The sequence below is a fragment of the Lissotriton helveticus genome, chromosome 7 (genome assembly GCF_964261635.1).
Source record: "Lissotriton helveticus chromosome 7, aLisHel1.1, whole genome shotgun sequence".
Taxonomy (NCBI): Eukaryota; Metazoa; Chordata; class Amphibia; order Caudata; family Salamandridae; genus Lissotriton; species Lissotriton helveticus.
The window spans coordinates 1,362,392,749-1,362,411,017 of NC_136068.1; the positions used below are offsets into that span (position 1 = coordinate 1,362,392,749).

Below are 18,269 nucleotides of genomic sequence, written 5' to 3' on the forward strand. Positions count from 1 at the left end.
TCCTAATCAGGTTTCAGATTGTGCAGAATTCTGCTTCTCGCAGGGTCCTGAATCTTCCTCCGGCTCCCTGATAGAGCCCTCTCTCCGCTCCCTTCACTGGCTCCCGATCAAAAAGCGAGCCCTATTTAAACTGGTGTGTAAGACCCATCACAGAAATGGTCCACTCTACCGTAGGCACCAGCTGCAGCCATACATCATGACCCATCAGCTTAGATCTAGTGACCTACTACTTCTAAGCCACATACGCATTCGAACAACCAGGTTTGTGAGTCGCTCCTTCTTATTCCTATCCCTCCATCACTGGAATCAGCTACCCCTATCAATTCGAGCATGCTCTGTCTTTACCGCTTTACATTTTTGGGGGAAAATATTGTTATTCACTCGGTAAGCTCTCCACTTAAAGCAAAGGCGCCTAGAGATCCCCTCGGGGAGGATTTATGTACTACTATTTGAGAACCACCTCTGAGGCGGAAGCCGGAGGCTGAGCAAATTTTAAATTGTGCATTTGTATTACTTTGCGGCGCATTATTTTTAGTTCACATCACCTTTTACTTAATCAGCCTGATCCCTGCTTACACGGCAGCCCACAGCGCAGCAGACTACGTGCTGGCGCTGGGGAGAGACTGATCAAGGTCGCAATACTGGGTGAGGGAAAGGGTGGCGGTCGAGTTGCTGGCCACATCCCACCCTCCTCCATACTGGATTTAAGGACGACGTCATCTCGTCCGCGCAGCGGGCGGGCGCAGCGGACGCGCCAAAGGCAAGCCCGTCTGCGCCCGTCTGCGCCCGTCCGCGCCGAGATTGGGCCGCGGGCCATGACCCCTGGTCCAAATGGAACATCCGAGCACATCGTTTACTCAGGTAAAGACCTTTTCCACCTAAGGTCAGTCCCATGTAGTACCTGCTCACGATACCATCCTGAACATATCCTTCGAACAGCTATCTCCGCCTGCCTCACCTGCGCTACGTACCTACCGTTTATGAATAGTAACATGCGCACCCACTCAGGCCTCAATCTCAAAATTAGAAATATAATCATTGCACTCATTAACGCCAGATCGTTGGCTAAGCATAGACAGGAAATTCATGATCTCATTCTTGACAAAAAAATAGATGTGTTATTTATAACGGAAACCTGGATGGATGCTGAATCTTGTCCTGATTTGGTGATTGCTACACCATTGGGATATACGGCACAGCGACATGACAGACAGGGAAAGAAAGGAGGAGGACTAGCAGTCATTACCCGAAATAGCTTTGTAGTTAGAATATTCCCTATTTTTTCTAAATGCTGTGAAGCGCTTCAATTTGCCATCAATGTGACACCTTCATACAACCTAAAGGGAGTACTCATGTACAGACCGCCGGGATCTCGTACCGAATTTCTGACTAACCTTAATTCGCTAATTGAATCTCTGGTGACCGAGGACTCTTTTATGGTACTGGGAGACTTGAATTTTCATCTAGAAAAGCAGGAGGATGCTGACTCCCAAGTACTAAGGGGAGACTTGGAAAGCTTGGGGTTAGCTCAACTGGTTAACGCCCCGACACACGAGGCCGGCCACACGCTGGACGGCATTTTTACTAATATACAAGGTATCACGGTCCAGGATATTTTACCTTTAACCTGGTCCGATCACTTTGTCATTCCATGCGCCCTTCCTATCACTGACGTGCCCCCATCTAAACAGGCCTATCTCATCATGAACCGTTTAAGGTATGGAAGGACATAGATAATGGAGCCCTTAATGAGCTGTTGCTCAGGTCCCGCCCGACCATAGCCATGGATTCGAACTTAGCTACTACACAATTCTTAGACTGGATAGGAAATGCGATGAAGCTATCAGTTCCAGTAAAGACTATTTCCAGAAATAGAAAGGTGCCCTCCGCCCCCTGGTTCACAGAAGAACTTAGGAGATATAAGCAGGAATGTCGTAAGCATGAAAGATACTGGCGTAGGTCTTACGACCAAGTCAGTAAAATACGCTACAAGGAGACACAGCTCATCTATAAAAAACTGATTATAGAAACCAAAAATAAGTATTTTGGAGAGCAAATCGATTCTGCCAAAAACTCTAGCAAACAGCTATTCGAAGTAGTGAAACAGTTGGCCGGGAAGTTCACAGACACAGCACCCACTCCATCGCAAGCTCTCTGTGACTCCTTGGCCAACTTCTTTTTCACTAAAGTTAACGACATCTATTCAGAGTTCGCGACTAACAATACAGCCTCCCCGATACCACAAATCAACCTTCCTCCCTGCTCACTAGCTCAATTCAAAGAAGTAGAGGAGGAACAAATTAGGGATATCATGGTGTCTATTAAAACAGGATCGGCTCTGGACTCATGTCCTCCCAGGGTCTATATGCCAGTGATTGATACCATCAGTACAGCAATGACACAAGTCTGTAACGTAATCCTTGGCTCTGGGATATACCCGGACATGCTATTAAAGCCACTCCTCAAAAAAACATCTTTAGACAAGGAGTTGCTGAAAAATTACAGGCCTATAGCCAGTCTGCCCTTTTTAGCCAAAGTGCTCGAAAAGGCAATGAACATTCAGCTGGCAGACTACCTTGAGCAAAACAAGCTGCTGGACGACACGCAGTTTGGGTTTCGAAAGCTCCATGGTACGGAGACGGCTCTCATCAAAGCGGCAGATGACATAAGAACTATTAAAGATCATGGAGGGACAGCTATCCTTATAATGCTGGACTTATCAGCGGCCTTCGACACGGTCAGTCATTCCATCCTGATTGACCGTGTTGGAAGCCTGGGCATCCAAGCCAGCGCTAGGGATCTGTTAACCTCGTTTCTGTCCAGTAGAACACAGGCAGTCACGCTGGGATCTTTTAAATCGCCAGAGCTTACCCTACGCTGTAGAGTGCCTCAAGGCTCATCGCTAAGTCCAACACTGTTTAATATCTATGTGTTGGACTTAGCGAGAGTTATTAAAACCTACCAGATGAGCCTCACCTCCTATGCTGACGATACTCAGCTGGTGCTTGCTATCAACAATGATGGGGAACAGGTAGCGGCACGGTTTCAAGAAGGTATGCTGGCTATCAAAGACTGGATGCAGGCCAACTGTTTAAGGTTGAATTCTGAGAAAACAGAGGTAGTCATTTTTGGAAAGATCGCCCCACAATGGTCTCCTGTGTGGTGGCCTTCATCCTTAGGAGCTTTACCAATTCCTTCCAATAAGGTCAGAAATCTGGGCATAGTCTTCGACGAGAAGCTAAACTTTGTAGCACATTCCAATCAGACAGTGGCAAATGCTCACCATAAACTCAGAATTATAAGGAAAATCATTCCATTTCTTTCGGATAGTGCGGGAAAAACAGTGGTGAGCACACTGGTGCTCTCATCTCTTGATTATTGCAATGGCCTATTTGCCAACGCACAATCCCGGGTAATCTCTAAGCTGCAAATGATTCAAAATGCGGCAGCAAGATTACTCTCCAAAACTCCTAAATTCAAATCAGTTAGTCAAGTAATTAAAAGTTACCACTGGCTTTCAATAAAAAACCGCATTAAATTCAAGACACTCTGTCTAACGTTCAAAGCTATTCACATCCAAGGCCCAAGGTTTCTGAAAGAACAGCTCACCACCTATTGCCCGGCTCGACAACTACGATCAATGGTTCTGCATCAATTAGCAGTACCACGCACTAGGACGGTCACTTGGGGAGGCAGGCGCTCCACGGTGTCCGCAGCCAGACTCTGGAACTCGCTCCCGCTGTCTATTCGAGCGGTGCAATCTCTCCTCCAGTTTAGGAAACTGGTGAAGACGTGGCTATTCCATCAGTAATTGAGCTTTCATGGCCACGCGCCACTTCCCTCAGTGATCCCTTGTAGTATTCCTAGTGCCAAGACGCCCATGGGCATACGTACGTGCTTTAGAAATTGTATTAATAAATAATAAATAAATAAATAAATAATAAATAAATGTGCCTAAAAAATAAATAAATAAAATAAAAATATGCGCTCACCCTCCTCCCCAGTAACAAGGTCTTTTTTCCGGTTTGATGCATTTGACTTGCTGCGAAAATCTGAGCAGCTCGGTCTCTGTTGTGAATTGGGGCTCTGAGTTCCATTAGCCTGATTGGTCAGAAATAGAGTCAGACCATGAAGTGATTCGACTATATATGATGTAAGGCTGCTTTCAGTGGTACTTGAGTGTATGGACATTGCCATGTTAATGTAGACTACCAATGGCTCGCAGCTTGACGACGGAGAATATTCAAGCATATGATCAATGAAAAATGGCAATGTCGAACCAAAGTTTCCAGTAAATAATCATTTTTTTACCTCCTATTTACTTAAAAAACGTACTCTAATGAGAATAAAGGCTGGCTGATGCGGAATTATGTTTTATATTGGCTCTCCTTAATGGTGCTGTGCAGAATCAGAATATGTTTTCTCTTTCTCTTGCAGTGTGGTGATATGGAATGTAGCAAAGCGAGAGGCAATCTGTGGAAGTCCCGCTTCAGCCCTCAATGTTGGCCACGCCAAGACCCTGATCTACTCTAACACCAGTGATGAGATGTTCATGACAGCTGGAAAGTAAATATTTCCCAAAGCTTTTCCCAGTTTCTTTAAACTTGCTGGGTTCACCATACAGATTTAGGCACAGACACCTGGTGGGTGGGGAATGGATTATTGTAGCTACAGAGGGTATTTGGGAGCTAGTAGTGGTGGCTGCCTTAGAAAGGGGCCGGTTGGGTGCGGGGGAAGGCCTGGAAAAAGAAACGTACCTTTTTTTTCTCACTGTAGCACGTCTCTCCTCCATCTTCTTCTCTGCTGCACCAGAAGCACCCAGGCTCCTGTCCTGTTCAGCCGCTCAGGCAGTACCTGGGAGGCTGGGCATGTTCTCTACTGAGTTGCACAGCCCAATGGAGAACATGCCCAGTGTGCATGGCTGTTTCCAAGGTGTTATTTGCAAACCACTCCTGCTCCCTCTGACGGCAGGGGCCCATCCCCGCCCAATTCGACCTGGCTGGAGCTGCAATTAGAAATAAAATGATAATTATCATTTACTTTTCCACTACTCAATGAGCAGTGGGGCGACGCTCCTCCTCCTTGGCGGAGGAGTCGCCAGTGGGAGCTGGTGTAATTCTGAGGTGGACTGATGAGTTAACTGAAACCTAATGGTGCTTTAGATCACCTTCATAATTTTGCAGCCTATGGGACCTAGAGCTTGCCATAAAGGCCTTTCCTCTTGCTGTCAGGGTCCTTGCACGTGCTATGAGGCTCTTTTATTACCAAGATGCCTATATCTGGGGTTGAAGCTTCCTTTGGAAATAGAAGTTATCATTGCCGTCAAAGCTTGAGACGTAGAGGGGCGTGTTCTGTTGACTATCTCAAGGAAGGGAATGCATTCAGTTACAAAAACAAAAAGCATGCATCATAGGGTACTTATCACTCCCAAAGAGGTTGTTACAGTGTTGAAGCCTGTCTCCAAGACCTTCAGTCCATTCATTGTCGGCCGAATGTGCTACAAGGCTGAGCAGGATTTGGCTAACTTCCCTCAAAGGTATTGGAGGGCTTCTTTATCATCCCTGACTGCTGAGGATGGGCATAACACCCTTCCAGATCATGGTCCTGCTTCATCTGTAGCCGTCAAAAATATTTTCCTTTGAAGGGTAGCTTCAGCTCTCAATCTTTCGAGCGACGTACGATAAAGAGAAAACTGGATACTGGGCTCTGAATTGGCGTTCAACACCTGACCATCTTTTTTTTTAATATTCTTCGAATAAAGAACCCCTCTCAGATGAATGGCAGTTAAAATTCACAGAGATCTAGTACTGTTCTACGTGTTGAATCTAGTGTATGCTCTGTTATTGCGGGTAGATTATCTCAGCCACAGTATTTTACTACAAAATCTCAATGATTCCAAGTGAAGATCTGAGGCTTGGTGAGATTTGTGATCTGGTGATCTTTTTGAAAGAGGTTCTTTTTAGAACAGGGCTGCTACTTAGCTCCTTTCCAACCGGCCAGGCATGTTAATCAAATGGTTACATGGAAGCATCAGTGGTTACAACTTCCTGGACTGGAAATGTAGTCTCCTGTCACACTTTTCGTCTCTCGCATTTAATGGCAAAGAAAGAGAATGTTTAATAAAACTCCTATTTCTGGGCCATATGTGAGCTCTATTGCCTTTCCGGCCTTTTTTCTTGAGTCTGATATTTGACTAAATACATGTGAAAGTATAGTTTAAAAAAACATACTACAAAATAATAATTACAAATTTACAGGGTAAAATAAAGACGTTATAAGAATGAATACACAAAAAATATCAACTTGTTTAAAATATCTAAATCCAGCCAAACTCTAATTTGTATGACTAGGATAAATTCCTATTTTTACTCTAGTCTTACAATGTTTGAGGACAAGGATATGGTTCATGTCAATATTTGTGCTGATAGCAATATTTGTACTCTCTGTACCATTGCTGTTGCCAGGCTTGGTTCTTGTTTTTGTCCTCATTCCTATATGCTGCCAAAATAGCCTTCAGTGGAGGTTGAAGATCCTATTAATTGTGGCAGATTTTGTTCTCATGTTGTCATAGATAACAGAGTGACAAGTTCCTCTTCTGCAACTGCTCAGTCATTTTGGATGACCTGGTAAATATGTTGTAATCTGACTGCTTTTCAGACATGACCAACAAGAAGTTGAGAGCCATTCTACAGAACATGTTTACATGATTTGTTGTCACAGCTTTTAGTTTCACATCTGTCCCTATGTCTCCATAGACAGTTTTTCATAGAAAGCCTAAATAGGATGCTATGAGTAACAATATTGCCTTTGTATCGCCAGAATGTCTTCATTCTAATCACTTTCTTAAAATTACCATATCGAAAACTATAATGGCATTCAAATTCCTTTTGAAAAGGCCATAGGTGCTCTGAAGGAACATTAGAAGAGTCTCTGTTTATTCCTTTTCTAACTCACTTAGCTCACTTTGCCACTGGATTCAAGATAGCCTGGCTGATGAGGATTATTAATCCGAAACCGGTCCCAGGATGCTTGCTTCCGGTCCAGGGAAGACATGGCTTGGCAGTTCGGGCTGGACTCTTCCCATGAGGCACAGGGTCAGACTGATTTGCATATGGCCATGTATGAACTGGGGTGGCAGAGTGAGCTAAAGAATGGTGATGGATTAAACCCAGATCAGTTGACTGGAGGTGAGTGTTTGATTTGCTCAAACGCTCCGTCCATCATCCCCTTTTGTATTGTTTTGTTCGCCCCAAGTTGGCAGGGTATGCTCAGACATGAGTCCCTTGCTCACTTTGCCACTGGATTCAAGATAGCCTGGCTGATGAGGATTATGAATCCAAAACCGGTCCCAGGATGCTTGTTTCTGGGTCCAGGGAAGACATGGCTTGGCAGTTCGGGCTGGACTGTTGCCATGAGGCACAGGGTCAGACTGATTTGCATATGGCCATGTCTGAACTGGCGTGGCAGAGTGAGCTAAAGAATGGTGATGGATTAAACCCGGGTCAGTTGACTGGGGGTGAGTGTTTGATTTGCTCAAACGCTCCGTCCATCATCCCCTTTTGTATCGCCTTATTCCTTTTCTAAGCCTTGTTTTTATTTGCTGAGAGAATGAGTGAGTGGCTTCTTGACAACAAATGGATTCTTAGATGGTCAGACAAGTCAACAATTATAGGGTCTGCCACAAAGACAGTCCTGTTTGAAAATTAATATGGCCAGGGTTCTGTCCTTGTCATGAGGCGTGTCGACCCAATATAGGATATAACTATGGTCAGACAAAAATAAGGCAAGGTTAGGTGCTGTGATATCTGATTAGTTCTCCCATTGTACATGAATGTCTTCTAGGCAGAAACATTACAGCATAGGAGAGAGGCTGGGTAGTTATGTGTTTCCTAAGGTGGTCTGAAGATGAGATCTTATTTCTCGGAGTGGTAAATCAATTTTAGCTGGCATGGGAGGGTGATGGGTCTATAATTAGACACTGTCACTGACTAGACGGAAGTTAGAGAAATAAGAGTAGGCATCAAAGCCTTGTGTATAAAAGTCACTACCCATATGTTTGGTCACAGTCCAGCCTCGGGATTCAATTCCAGGGAAGGTAGGGTTATCCATGGTCGATTGAGGAAGATATATGTGCCATGTTTCTATCAGGAGGAGTGAATCAACATCCAAATATTGAATATTTGCTGAAATGCTTGCATGATTAGCCTTGTCTGATCTCCACTCGTCGAGTTAGCAGCCAGAAGCAAAGGTGCACTGTAGAACTGGAAGGGTTATCTTAGAGTGCTTTGATGGGCTGAGGATAGATAGACAGGCAGGCAATTCTGGTTGGCCTGTGTTAAGGTAGTGGCATAAAGAGATTTGTGATGATACCTGCATTGGTCTGACTGAGGGAGAAGGGTGCGTAGAACTGGGCACCATTGGTGGTGCAAGAGTTTAAGGAGACATTGAACTATGCTACAATGGACTTTAAGGTAAACAAATCATGCTCTATCATTGTCATTTGCAACATGGGTTACAGTGACAGCTTTCAGGGTAGGATTTGAAATATTTTATGGCCATCCGTGACATGATGGTGCCCAATCCTGATAAACTTCTGAATGTGAAAAACAAGTTAATTCTTCATATATTGTGGGTGTTTAAGTGAAGGTGGCCACACAAGTAAAATGTTGGACCTGGCATAATAGGGATAATATTTGTAATATTATGGGAATTGATGGCATGATTGTACTACAACTATCCACTTTTGGTATAGAAATGACCTAGCCTAATGGTGATAACAATTGGTATATTGTGGTCATCAGTGGCATGGTGATGCGCCACTCTTAAAAAGCTGATTGTGGCATAAAGGTGTATTTTCTGGCATGTTGCGGGAATCCGTCACATGGTTCCTACCCCTAGTTTAAATGCTGGCATAATTATTTATTTGTCATTGTTATATAGTGCAACTGGATCTCATGGCATACCTGTACTTTACTATGTTTTAAAAACCTACATGTAACAGTAGTGATAATAGATGAGGCTCAGGCTGAGATAGGCATGTTCATTTAAAGGTAAAAGATGTGCAGTAAGAAAGGTTTTTTAAGAGCAGCAACAGAACAAGCGTGGCTAGTCAGTCTGACAGTGAGTGCAAATAACCAGTTCTAGATAGATCTTAATCTAAGCATATTTTGAATAGGAAGTTTTTTAAGGCCCTTTTAATGGTAGTATGTTGTTAAATAATCTGGACAGCTTTAGCATAGGGGTGCCCACACATTTGGTATAATGCGAGATCTGTCACACTGTTGGTGATACTAAGTATATTGTGGACATTGATTGCATCATGATGCCCACCCCTTCTGTAATACTAGCCCTGACAAAATAGAGAGTGTTTTTAGTATACCAGTAGAATTTCCAGGCATATTGTGAACCCTCACCACATGGTGCTGACCCCTAGTTTAATGTTGGCATACTTGTGAAATTTGTTTGTATATTGTGCCTTTCTTGACACACCCATCTCTAGTATGTCTAGTGGTACACTACTGGTAATACCATGCTTATATTGGCATCCATGATGACACCTAAACCTGGTATAATATTGACTCTGGTGTACTTCTGGTGTTTCCTGGCATGTTGTGAACATCCATGGAATGATGGTGTAAACAGTAATTTAATACATACCCTGGCAAAATGGTAGTCATTCTTGGCAGCTTGTGAGCATTCATGGCATGATGAAACCCAGCCCCACTGAGGACTCTAGCACAATGGTGATAACTGGGACATTGTGGAAGTCTTTGCTGGCCCTGGCCTATTCGTGACTAATATGTGCTTATTTTGGATTTCTCAAGCATGAAATGGGTATACATGGATGTGCATGAAAGAATCTATCTTTGTGTGACACTAGTGCACGCGACTACTTGCTGGACATGACAAATTTATGTTTTGGCACCCAACGTGTATTCACGAAAACGAAACTCTGGTATTCAGGGAAAGAATTATTTGAAAAAGAGAAGCTTTTCTTTGTTGGAAATTAGTATATTTTTTAAAATAAAATATGTGTATTAAAGATCAAAATGTTCTATGTTCATAAGCAGAAAAGCTGACGTTTGTGGACAAAATGATTGCATAACAAAGTATATTTAAAGCTGATATCTGAGTGATAACCACTACTGCTGTTTGAAACACTAGTCTGTAAGACTGGTGTAACCTGTCTACCTGTCAGGTTTATGTAACCTCGGTGACAACACTGCTATATAATCCTGTACAATTGTTCCATGCTCTGCACTGCCTGAGTTTGCATGGATTTATTTTTATATCAAGGTCCTTCTAAGGGGATAGTCAGTCATAACATATGCTTGATAATCGTTTCACTGAAGTAGGATTGAAAATTAACAAAGACATCTATATAAACGTAATGGAACATGAGGGATACTGTGAAATTGTATTTTCTGGACTGTCTGCATCACCAATGCTTTTTAAATCATTCTGAAAAATGCACCATTTGCACAAAGGTTTCATAGACTGATGATCCTCTATCAGTCGTTGAGAGTTTCAGGCTTGCCTGACCTTCCATTAAATGACTGGCCTATCCCATGAGTTCTCCTTAGGGTCCTTTGCTCTTCAGCACATTTATATTTAAACTGTGTGGCAAAATGTAATATTTAGCCCACTTTTCTTCAAACTTTTCTTGGCATAGAACCACCCTGGCCTGAACAACCTCCCCCGAAGGAAGTCGGGTATGCTTAATTACACTGATGTGGAGCGGGCAATTACACTCAACTACTTTCAAAGGCCATCAGCCACCACCTTCAATATTTCCAACCCTCACTCACCACCACTGGCTGTAAATAATTTCTTTTGATGCTCATGTTTTGTGCTCCTCCTGTCTGCATTGGTAGTCTATGCTGCTTGATACTTAGAGGCACCCGCAACAAAACATCTTCATGGATGTATCAGGGGTTGATGTGGTCCTTAAGCTCCTTTCTCTTTGTCTCTGCAGTGGCACTCTACGTGTCTGGGAGCTGGACCTGCCGAACAGGAAAATGTGGGGCACTGAGTGCAAGACCGGCCAGCTGAAAAGACTTGTCACTTGTATTGCAGTAAGTAGTTGTTGTGACTTTATTGTTGCCTCTCCTTCCTCTCAGTCACATCTTCCCTACTGCTTAGCCAGGATGAGTGTTGGAATGTTTGGTGATGTTACGGAATGCATGGGTGACTGATGTTGTGGGGAGTGTCATTTGGTGTGTGCAGGCTGAGCAGCAGGGAGCTGCTCCTGGTGGGGTTATCAGCTATTTACTTACCATCTTATTTACCATCTTCAGGTTTTCTGTAACTGGAACAATAAACCACCTTGTTGTGACTTACCACTTGGCTACATTTGGATTTATTTTACCTACAACAGTAGTCCACTGTCCAAACTGGCTCTTCAGAGGGGGAAACGGGTTGGATCTATAGGAACAGGCTGATGATCCTCAGATCTTTCGTTTCAGCACCTCCGTTTGCAGTATGGCATACTCTAATGGAGTATCCTGCTTATGAGCATTTGCAGTAGAAGAAACTCGGTTTTAGTGCCTGGATCATATGCTCTTTTCGAAGCACTGCTCACTGTTTGCCAGTAATGGGATGACCATAAAAATCAATAGCTATTTCAAACTGGTCCTCCATAACCTGGGCAGTGCACAATTTCCTACACTTTACAGATGCCAGATAATTCAGATGCACCTTTTTTACCTTCTCAGTTAGTGCTTACAACTGCTACCTTAGAAACAAGATGTTCCTTATCAGTCAGCTTTTCCACCCTGTCATACAGTCGCCCAAATGCATGCAGGCACAGCTGTTCCAGACATGGCACAACATCTGTAGCATTCTGTAAAATGTATCTTACGTAGTACATCAATGCCATTAGACCTGTGCAGTCACAGAGCTCCAGGCCCTTTTCCTTCTTATCCTATAGTACCTATGTGTAGCACATAGGATGGATGTGCACTAATAGTACAGCAAACCTTTCTACTGTAGGTCGCAGAGGATGACAAACTTTTCTACTGTGGTACCACCACTGGTGACATACTGACGATCAATGTGCAGAACAAACTACTGAACAGCTGCGGGCCACCGAAGGACAAGTTCAGCCTGGTGAGTTGGAGGAGGTGGTTTTGTTGAAAGTCGAAATGAGATCCTGTGGTCAAATGCATTGTCTCTTTCTCCTGTGTCATTGTTTCCATGCACCAGTGACATTGTTCCTATGCTCCCATGTCATTCTTCCCATGATCCTCTGCCATTGTTCCCATGACCCAGTGTCATTGTTCCCATGACCCAGTGTCATTGTTCCCATGGCCCAGTGTCATTGTTCCCATGGCCCAGTGTCATTGTTCCCATTGTCCAGTGTCATTGTTCCCATGGTCCAGTGTCATTGGTCCCATGTCCCAGTGATATTGTTTCCATGCTTCAGTGTCATCATTCCCAAGCTCCAGTGTTAGTGTTCCCATACCCCTATGGCATCTTTCCCATGCTCCCATGTTATTTGTTCCCATGCTCCAGTGACATTGTTTCCATGCTTCAATGAAAATGTTTCCATTCTCAAGTGTCATTGTCCCCATACCCTATGGCATCTTTCCCATACTCCTGTGTCATTGTTCTCATGCCCCTATACCATTGTCTTCAAATGTGCATGTCATTATTCCCATCCTCCCCTGATACTAGTCCGATAGTCCTGCATAATTTTAGTCATGCCCCTGTGTTTTTTTTAGCCTTTCCTCTGTATCTTTCTCCCCACGTTTGGTGTCATTGTTCCCTTGAGACATTGTTCTCATGGCTCAGTGCCATACTTTTCCTCGCCCTGTGCCGTTGTTCTTGTACGCATGTTCTATTGTTCCTACACTTAAATGGCATTGTTTTTATGTTCCTGGACAATTTTGGTTGGCTTACTCACTATTTCACCAAGCCTGCCTATCACTATTCCAATTCTCGATTTTCACTGTTCCCATGCGTGGCTTTCTTGTATCCCATACTTATATTTAATTGTTTCAGTGTTTGTGGTGCCTTTTTCCTGTGCTTTCGCCTCATTGTTGTGATGTTCACATTTCACTGTTCCCAATCTGGTATATCACTGTTCCCATGCTGCTGTGTCATTGTTTTCAATCTTCATGGTATACAAAGCACAGGGCAACCAAGAGAATCTCTGTACATGTTTTTATATGTATTTTAAGCTGCTGTTAATTGTCTCCAAATAATGATAAAACAATGTGGCAAATGGTGCACACACGCTCAATGCTTGCACAAGAGAATAAAGAATCTGAGAAGCGCATCACATAAAGTGAGCACTGGGAGAGCTACGTTTAGAGGATGGTATAATCTGTCACAAAATTCGTGGATTTTCCACCCACCATATTACAAGTGGATTTTAGCACATGATATTTATAACACAGCATATGGGATATTCAACGCTGTATCCTATCTACCACACTCTAAATAAGGCCCACAGTCTCTGCTACAATTTTGGGGTGACTGGTGTCTTAACAGTTGAGGAGCTAGAGCACCACATTTTCACTACCTTAGACGGTGGCAAATGGCCTCTTGTCACAGGAACCTTCAAGGCATGTGCTGTTTTTGGGAGAAAGTGTGACAGCATGTGTTAACATATCTAAAGTAATCAACAGAACACAACAAAATGACTTCCACAAAGTAACATAACAACATAATTAAAGTATAGCAGATCACATCACAAGAAAACAGTCAAAACAGAAGCACAACAACCACAATACAGCACAACAAAATCACATTTTCGTAATGCACAAAAACACAGCAGCATAAACAATTCACTACTACAAGAAGATGCCACACAAGAAATATGCCCACACGTTCTTGTCACACATCACCACCTCTAGAATCCTTTTTTCGTAATATGGAGGAAAAGATATTTGGAACAAGCAATGCCTTAACATACTACCACGGACATGAAATGGTGCCAGTCAAAAATGTTTTGTGATCCAGACCCAAAGTTCTACTATCCCAGAACACACCCAATGACTGCAAGGTAATTATTTTTCTCTATAACTGTAGGCCCCGAACCCTGGCCTCTGGACTATTTCATCTGTAACTATGTTCAGAAAGTAGTCTTATGAGGAGTTTTTAACTCCATTCAATATTGTAGTGTCTGTCTTTGTTTTGATTCTTTTTTCCTCCAAGCAACATATATTTTTGTGTTTCCACTCATACACTTTTTTCCCTCACTCTCTTTTCAATCTACAGAGGTGCTTTTCAATGTGTACTTTTGCCAGGGTTAGTGACTGACCGGGATTTCTGTCTCTGGTGACTGCTGAATCTTGTGTCGAGTTTTCCATATTCATGTACTGTCACTCAGGTTTGTGGTGTTAGATGTAAAGGATTCTGTCTTCACCGTCAATGGGAGGTAGACAGTAACAAGGACACAGAATGGACTCTGCTTGGTTTCGTTGTTGCAGCTGGGATGATTTAATTTACTTCTCTAAAGAAATGTCTAAAATAATCATCTGAGATGCGCTTTCCTTCTGACTCCTCTTACTGAGTAGTGTATGCACAAGTGCATTCTAGCATCGAACAGTATATGAGGGATAGTTTAATAAGCCCTTTTTGTACTAAAATATTCTCTGTTACCTGTCCAGTCTAGGGTGGGTCTAGTACAGTGTTTCCCAAATTGAGGGCCGCGAGCCGATTTGTGGTGTGTTGCGAAAGTCCAAGCAATAAATGAAGATGCCTTTAAATTCTGTGTTTTTCTTGTCCGTTGTTGCACTTCAAAGACAGATGTCAAATGTCAGGTTATGTCTTCTGACAAATGGCTGTTTATTATTTTAACATGGGGATTGGTGTTTAAAACCTCCTCCCACTTTGCAGTCAGAGAAAGAATAGTGAAGTCAATTACATGTCAATTTCTGTGGTACAGGAAGTGTGAAAAGCAAGGCTGTAGGATGTTATTTTTTTGTAACACATTACAAAATGGAAACACCTGCACATTAACTGTACACATTCAGCAGTTAGTAAATCAAAAATGAAGCACATTTTTTGCAATTCTGAAGTGTGATGGAAACAAAGAATCAAGAAGCTTTACTTGGTGATGCATAAATGATAAATATTCACTGAAAGCCGACTTCCACATTATCATTTGTGTACAACAGGGTTTTATCAGTAAAAAATGTGTGGAAAATTCGTGGCCATTTCAATGTATTGTTTGTAAATGACAGTATCCTAGCTCACAATGCTTTAGTAACATAGAAAAATCGCCCGCCTCATATTTATTAAAGTTTGCTGTGGGTCGCAAAGGGTTTGTTGTTCTAAAACCTTCGGGCCGGGGAGCACTGGTCTAGTGCATTAAAGGGTCATACCCCAGTTCTTTTTGCCCCTTCCCTCAACACCGCACTCTGGTCCCTCGGTTGCTTGCAGCCCACTAAGCTTTTACATTTTTAGGTCTCGCAGAAGACCTATTGAGGTGAAACCAGAAAGCTAAACCAAAAGCGGATTTCCAGAAGTGCACGTCCTCGTGCAGGAGCTTGCCCTCCCCTTACCATTTGCTCCTACCTCCGAGAGCTTCAAAGGGATCTGCTTCCCCGCCCACTGCTTCACACTTCACGGCCGCCAGGCTGTGACTCGTTTCATTTTGCGGCCGCTTTGCCTCCCACTCGCTCGCATCCCGCCCCCCCACGCTCACGCTTCTCCAGCCTTCCTGCTTTGGCTTTCTCTGGGCTGAGCTCTCGTGCTTTCAGAAGAGTTTCATCCTCTCCGCATATCAGAATGTTTTTTAAAAATCAAATCATGGCGAGTTTAAGGGGTTACGTCTTTCCCTTGACACAAGTTTTGCTTGTTTACTGACAAATCCTTTTATTGCTTTTGCCTGCTGTAGTTCTTGTTTTTTAACTTGTTAAACCATGCCACTTGTTTCAGCCTGGCGCCCGATTTTGTATACATATGTAATGCTAGGCAGCAGTGGCTCTCCGTCTCCGCGGCGCACAAGAGAAAGGGAGAATCCTTTAGCTGCATTGGATTTGATTTAACGTTGCAGGGCACGGCTCGCCCACCTCCAATTTTTTATCAAATAACTTTAAACAAACGCAGTGCTTCCTGCTTCAAAGCTCCATCTCCCCGGGTGCTCTCCCTCCCACCACCACAAACAGGCTGCCTGTTTAATTCTCCGCCTACCCCAACTGCCTGTAAAGCCTAGGGTTCATCATCGGTGTCCGACGTCATGTCCCCCTACACACGCCGTGTCCCCACCCCCGTCATGTCTCCCTATTTGCTTGTCATGGATTATCATTACAGCCCCTTTCCCCGCAAAGAAGTTGTCAGTTGCTTGTAAACTGATTAAAGATAAAGTAAAGTTGACAAATTCCGCTTACCTAATCAGCATGGATTTCGCAGAGACTGCATCCCTCCTGTCTCAGTCTCGAGCTTGCTTCTTCCTCCTTACGGCCAGACGTGCCGTGGTTTCCATTAAAATGCTAGTTACTGACTTGCATTTATATACCGCACTGCCATTTAACGGCCTCTTAATATAAATGTGTTTTACTGGGCTGAACACCAGTACCTCCTAAATTATTCCAGTAACAACTCATCAGTTTAACAGTTAAATATTCCACCTGGCTTCGGTCATGTCAGCCAGGAGCTCTTTTGGAACACTAGTGGCAAGGATGAGAAGTCAGCAAGAACATACTTGCCAGTAGTTGAGTTGCTTCCTAAAACCGGCCTAGAAGCCCAATGTATGCACCTCTTATTCTGGTAGGAATGTCACCCGCCCACATTTTAAGTCCGGTATCGTCATTGTTAGATGTTATTTAAACATGCTTGGGAAAGCCACCAGCAGTCGATGCTTACATATTCTAAGAAGTGTGCAAGAAAAACACTGCATTGTGAACATATGCTACCTACCCTAAGGGTTTTTGTCAATGACACACAAGACTCTGGTTTATTTAGCATCTTCTTGTGAGATTTTTCATGCAGTGCAGGAAATGTTGGAGTCACAGCCTTGAGTCATGCACGATTTCCAAGAACCCTGGAGGGGGATGGCTGTCGCTTGTTTCTCATCGGCCGATCCTAGTTTTTTAGGTATCGTCTATCCCACAACACCACTCAGTGCACAGCATCCCTCAACGCCACAGCATCACTCAACGCAACAGCATCACTCAGCGCCACCCCAGCATCACTCAGCACCACCACAGCACCACTCAGCACCACCACAGCACCACTCAGCACCACCACAGCACCACCACAGCATCACTCAGCACCACCACAGCATCACTCAGCACCACAGCATCACTCAGCACCACCACATCACTCAGCACCACCACAGTACCACTCTGCACCACCACATTATCACTCAGCACCACCACAGTACCACTCTGCACCACCACAGCATCACTCAGCACCACAACAGCACCACTCAGCACCACCACAGCAACACCACAGCACCACTCAGCACCACCACAGCAACACCACAGCACCACTCAGCACCACCACAGCACCACTCAGCACCACCACAGCACAACTCCGCAACACCACAGCACCACTCAGCACCACCACAGCATCACTCAGGACCACCACAGCACCACTCAGCACCACTCAGCACCACCACAGCACCACTAAGCATCACCACAGCACCACTCAGCACCACCCCAGCATCACTCAGCGCCACCCCAGCATCACTCAGCGCCACCCCAGCATCACTCAGCGCCACCCCAGCATCACTCAGCGCCACCCCAGCATCACTCAGCGCCACCCCAGCATCACTCAGCACCACCACATCACTCAGCGCCACCACAACATCACTCTGCGCCACCACAACATCACTCTGCGCCACCACAACATCACTCTGCGCCACCACAACATCACTCAGCGCCACCACAGCATCAATCTGTGCAACCATTTAACAACAACTGGTTCAAATATGTTCTCTCAATGTTTCAAGCTTTATTACAAATGTCACAAAAAAGATGTTAATATTTTACTTCTGTTCTTGGATTTTCGTCACAATAAAATACACTGAACATAATCTTCACAAAAGTTATTTACAAAAGTTTAAGCTATTGCCATTATAAATTACAATAACTTTTATTTAAGTATTAATTATTAAACAAATAATAAAAGCCATTTTTATTTGTAATATCAATACATCTTAGTCACGTAAATAATACACATATTGCATTACAAATGCGATAGGTGTCACATTTGCGAAAGTTAAAACTATTGGCATTGTAAATTACAAAGCTAATAATTTCGCTATTTTCAATACCAACACATAAATAAAAAATGTGTCATTTACAATACCAATA

The 18,269-nt window shown here is 43.7% G+C and overlaps 1 protein-coding gene across 1 annotated transcript in view; it reads left to right on the forward strand.

Annotated features, from left to right (window-relative positions):
• Window positions 1–18,269, forward strand: part of CFAP52 (cilia and flagella associated protein 52) — a 201,130-nt gene that overhangs the window by 98,093 nt on the left and 84,768 nt on the right. The window contains exons 4-6 of the mRNA XM_078650854.1: window positions 4,438–4,566; window positions 10,976–11,075; window positions 11,992–12,108. Coding sequence (XP_078506980.1) covers window positions 4,438–4,566; window positions 10,976–11,075; window positions 11,992–12,108 — 346 coding nt within the window. The remainder of the gene's footprint in view (window positions 1–4,437; window positions 4,567–10,975; window positions 11,076–11,991; window positions 12,109–18,269) is intronic.